Source organism: Propithecus coquereli, unplaced genomic scaffold, assembly GCF_000956105.1.
Source record: "Propithecus coquereli isolate 6110/MARCELLA unplaced genomic scaffold, Pcoq_1.0 Scaffold162, whole genome shotgun sequence".
Taxonomy (NCBI): domain Eukaryota; kingdom Metazoa; phylum Chordata; class Mammalia; order Primates; family Indriidae; genus Propithecus; species Propithecus coquereli.
In genome coordinates, this window is record NW_012140747.1 from 2113846 (window position 1) to 2118712 (window position 4867).

The following is a 4867-nucleotide window of genomic DNA, read 5'->3' on the forward strand; positions in this document are numbered from 1 at the left end:
CATTAATACATAGCACTTAATGGTGCTTAGCACAGTATAAATACTAAATACCGTTATTATAGATTCCATAGTTTATGTGCAATTAATATTATTAAATTAGTACTTTGAAAGCAGCTAAAATCAGGAATAAAAACATGTAAGCATTATAAGGCTAGCTTTTATGTCACAAATTTTTAGTTAGTTTTATCCCCAAAATACAGTTTAAAAATACTTTTAATTGGAATCTTCTGGAATACTGCGTTCCAGAAAGTGTTATAAAAATAAGTGTTAAAATTACCAAATGGGAAACTTCTGTCAGTTTGGCAGGTTTTAGCACAAGCTCCTGCCTTATCCTTTTCCATATCTGTTGAAATGACCAAGGAATATAAAAATGGGATTAAAGAAATGCAATAGTACTGAAAACTCAGAAAAGATAACATTCATATTACCAGAATCCTTATGGGTTATAGGAGGCAGGATTTTGTGAGTTTACAAACAGGTCTTTACTTAAAAACTGAACTAGTCATCTCAATCCTTAAGTCTCCTCCAGTGTTACCTCTTTCTCCACTATCTAACCAGTTGTCAAGTCCAAGTATTATCACTAAGCTGGCCCTGAAAGCTCATATCTCTCAATCACCAAGTCCTATCAATGCTGCCTCTTAAATATTATTTAACATTTATTAAGCCCTTCCAATGTGGGAGGTGCTGTTCTAAGTGCTTTTTGCGTGGGCTATCTCAGTAAATCTTCTCAATAGCCTTTTCTGATAGGTACTGGTTACAGAGGTGGTCTCTGAGTTACGGTGAGTTTGAATAACTTGCCCAAGGTCACCCAGGTGGGAGTCGCAAGGAGTTTGGCTCCTGAGCTCATGTTACTTTCTCTCGAATTTATTTACTTCTTTCCATTTCCCTGCTACCATCCTGTTCTGTTCATTGTTCTTTCTCATCTGCGTTATTGTACTAGTGGCCTCTGTACTAGCCTTGTCTCTCTCAAATCTGTATTTTACATTGAAGTCAGAGTCATCCTTCAAAGATACAAATCTGATCGTGTCGCTTGCTATTTATGATCCATTAATTGTTTTCAAAGACTTCAGTGAATGATGACCCTTGTCTATTTCAAGGTCTAGCTTCTTTTTCCCAAACTCATCTTCCTTGTTTCTCACCCTACTTTTTCTCAAGACTCCAGGCCTAATGGACTTTTTCTTGCCTCTGCGTTCTACACAAACTATTATTGAAAGATTCCTTCAGGCTAGGTGCAGTGGCTCACGCCATGCCTGTAATCCTAGCACTCTGGGAGGCAGAGGCAGGAGGACCGCTTGAGCCCAGGAGTTTGAAGTTGCAGTGAATTATGATGACACCACTGCATTTTGCCTCCAAAAAAAAAAAAGATTCCTTCATACCTTTCAGTCTCCTTGTCTAGCTAATTCCTGTTCATCCTTTAAGTCTGGGTTAAACAGCATTTCCTCAGATAGAAAATGAACCCTAGACTCTAGATTTTCTCTTGATAAATTGGCATAAAATTCCTTTTCCTAGCAGAATATTCATGGATTTTGTGAATCTTGTTTAAAGTTTGTCTTTTATGCTAGGCTATAGTATCTATGAAGTTAGAGACTGTATCCATTTTACTCACTACTGTATTCCTAACACCTTGCCTGGTGCTTGGTATAGAGTATATACCCAATTAATACTAGCTGGGTCATTTAATAAATGAGTAAGTATGTACAGTATAGTGACCCTTTCAAGCAAATATATAATCCAAACATTAGCTGTCTTTATTTCTTTTTAATGAACACTGTGGATGGAAGTATGAATCCACACTAGAAAAACTCTCAGTGAGCACCCAGTTATCTCACTATTACTTAGCAGCAGCAAGAGTTGGATAGGTCATTTGACTAGAAAAATAGCCCCTGTGTTTATACCACTGACCAGCCTGTTCTTGAAACTGTGATCTCTTTGCATGGCCACGTGGTATTCTGATTCCTAGGTCTTTCTAATCTTGTTTTTTCTTCCTTTGCATTTTGTTTCTGTTACAGCTCCTCTTGTGAGGTCATACTCCTGAGGTCGTGACTTAGCTTGCTGGTTCTGTCCTTCTATAGTTGTGCTAGTATGGATTGATCTGTATAAATCTTTACAAATGAATCCATACCAGTCTTTGTCTTCTGCCACAATCACACATGGAGGTAGAGAGTATAAAAGATGAGAACCTATTGTGCTTTTTTTTTTTTTTTTAACCAAAGGCATCATTTTTATAAAATGTGTAATGATTTTTTTCTAAAACATTTGCATGTTTTATAAAAAGACAAATAGAATATAATAGTACTGTAGACTTGCATTGCTTACCTTGGTGATTTTGTTTTATTATCTGATATAAATGAACATTTTCTATAAAATTCTTTTTCAGAATATCCAGGAAATGAGTCTTCATGGAAAGTCAGAATTAGAGAAAACTATTGAACATTTGACATGTGTTAACCATCAGGTAACTTATTAAACCAGATTTGGGATATATTGTGTTATGAATAACTATATCAATTATAGTTTTAATACACTATGTTTTTAAAATTATAAAGTATCTACTAGGAAAGCTGTATAACAGCAGTTAGGAAGATGGAATCTGATTATTTGAGTTCAAATCCAACTCCACCTCCTATTACCTGTAGGTAAATTATTTGACCTTTCTGTCCCTCGATTTCTTTATTTGTAAAACAGAAATAGTGCTAGTACTTATTTCTTAGGTTTTTGTGAAAATTAAATGAGTTAATACACACAAAGAACTTAGAAGAGGATTTGTGATATTGTAAGTGCCTAGTAGGTATTAGCTATGATTATTGTTGTTTTGCTCTTGTAAAAAAAAAAATCATATAATGGAGGTAGAGTAAAAAGTGAAACTCACCTTCATTCTTCATTACTCTCTTTAGAGATAGGATTTTTGAAAATTTGGTGTGTTTTCTGCCAGTCTGTTTTTCTCTCTGTGTTTCATTTTGGCTAGTTTCTTTTATAGTGTCTTTGCTGATTTAATTTATTTGCTTCCTAATTCTGTCAGCTGGGTTGGTTGGTTTTTCACCTCATCATGGGTTGTGTTTTCCTCCCTCTTTGTGGGCCTGGTAACTTTAGGTTGGATGCCAGACATTGTTAATTTTACCTTTTTGGTTCTTAGATAGCTCGTATGCCTGTAAATACCCTTGAGGTTTGTTCTGGGTTGTGGTTACGGAAGTAACCTGATCCTTTTCACTCTTGCTTTTAAGCTTCATTAGGTGGGACCAAAGGAGCACTTAGTCTCAGACTAATTTTATTTTACCATGGAAATAAAACCCTTTTGAGCATCCTACCTGTTGTCCCATGAATTATGAGGTTTTCAAATGACTGGTGGGAATAGGAACTTTTCCTGACCATGCATGAACACTGAGTATTGTTCCCTCTAATTCTTTAGTGGCTCTTTCCCTGGCCTTGGGTAGTTTTCTCTGTGTGGAGCTCTACTCAGTTGAAGACGTAAAAGGTACACTTTATAGATCTCTGGAGCTCTTGCTTTGTGCAGTTCTCTAGTACCTGTCCTGCAAACTTTAGCCACCTTGACTCTCAACAAAGCAAACTCAAGAAAACCATTGAAGGGTGGGTAGAAACATGCTGATATTGATGTACAATTGGGTATTAGAAATATGTTTCCTTGGAGCTTTCTTTTATGACATAATTTATATAATTGAACTATATGTCTGACTATATAAATGTGGTAAGTTATAAAAATTTAACCAAAGATATTTCTATATGAATGGTTTAGAATCATGTATTTTTATATTTCATCATAGGAAAAAGCTATTGCTCAGATGATAACAGTCTCAAAGTCTGAATTATTATCATTTTACAGATGAGGGAACTTAGGCAGAGGGGAAACTTGCCCAAGATCAGCTAGCAGGTGTCTAGTGTCAGAATGTGTGCTCCTAAACAAGATAAAAACACAAATAAGTTTATTTCTTAAAGGAAAACTTGGATAAATAGGAACACATTGACAAAAACTTTACTAACCATAAATTGAAAAGACAAGCCACTAATTGAGAGAATAACTTGTTACACATTTAACCCCAACTTCCCTCCAAAAAAACCTTTAACGGAAGATATGAATAAACACTTCATGAAGGAAAAAATTACAAATGGCTAATAAACATAAAAAGATGTTCTACCTCAATAATAGGAGAAATACAAGTTAAAACCATAGTAAAATCATTTTGTATCAGGGCATCAGAAATTAACAAGTCGTAGCAAGTATCAGCAAATATGTGTGTGGCTCCTGAGAGTACAAACTGGTACCTCTCTGCAGAATAATTTGGTATTATGTAGCAAAGGCATACCCTGTGAGCCAACAGTTCTCTTTCCAGGTATGTGCCCTAGATGAGGGTCAGCAAACTATGGCTCTATTTTTGTAAATTAAGTTTTTATTGGAACACACCTTTGCTGATTTGTTTACATATTGTCTGGGGCTGTTTGTGCTACAGTTAAGTAGTGGTAACAGACCACAGGGCCCACAAAGCTGCCTTTTTTCTTGTAGATCTTCTTTTTCCAGAAGTTAATAATTGCCTTTGTTTTGTTTTGCTTTGCATTTTGTTACTTGGTTTTCATTGAACCTATTGCTAATTTTTGTCAAGACCTCCAACATCTCTACCATATGCCTGTCGGTTCTAGTTTTTTCCTCTGATGACCTCCCTTCTGGAGCTTTCCATTCTTATTCCTTTACTGTCATTTTAGCAATGTTTCCAGAGGGAGGAGAGATAAAATGTATGTGGTCAGTCTTAACATTTATTACTAATATTTCTTGGTTTTGAAATTTATACATAGGTCATTATTCCATCTAGAATTTGTTTTTGCATCTAAAATAAAGTAAAAATCTAGCTTTTCTTTT

The 4867-nt window shown here is 35.3% G+C and overlaps 1 protein-coding gene across 1 annotated transcript in view; it reads left to right on the plus strand.

Moving 5' to 3' along the window:
- Positions 1-4867, plus strand: part of CEP135 (centrosomal protein 135kDa) — a 57928-nt gene that overhangs the window by 39526 nt on the left and 13535 nt on the right. Inside the window, exon 10 of the mRNA XM_012641096.1 lies at positions 2378-2455. Within this exon, the coding sequence (XP_012496550.1) occupies positions 2378-2455 (78 nt within the window). The remainder of the gene's footprint in view (positions 1-2377; positions 2456-4867) is intronic.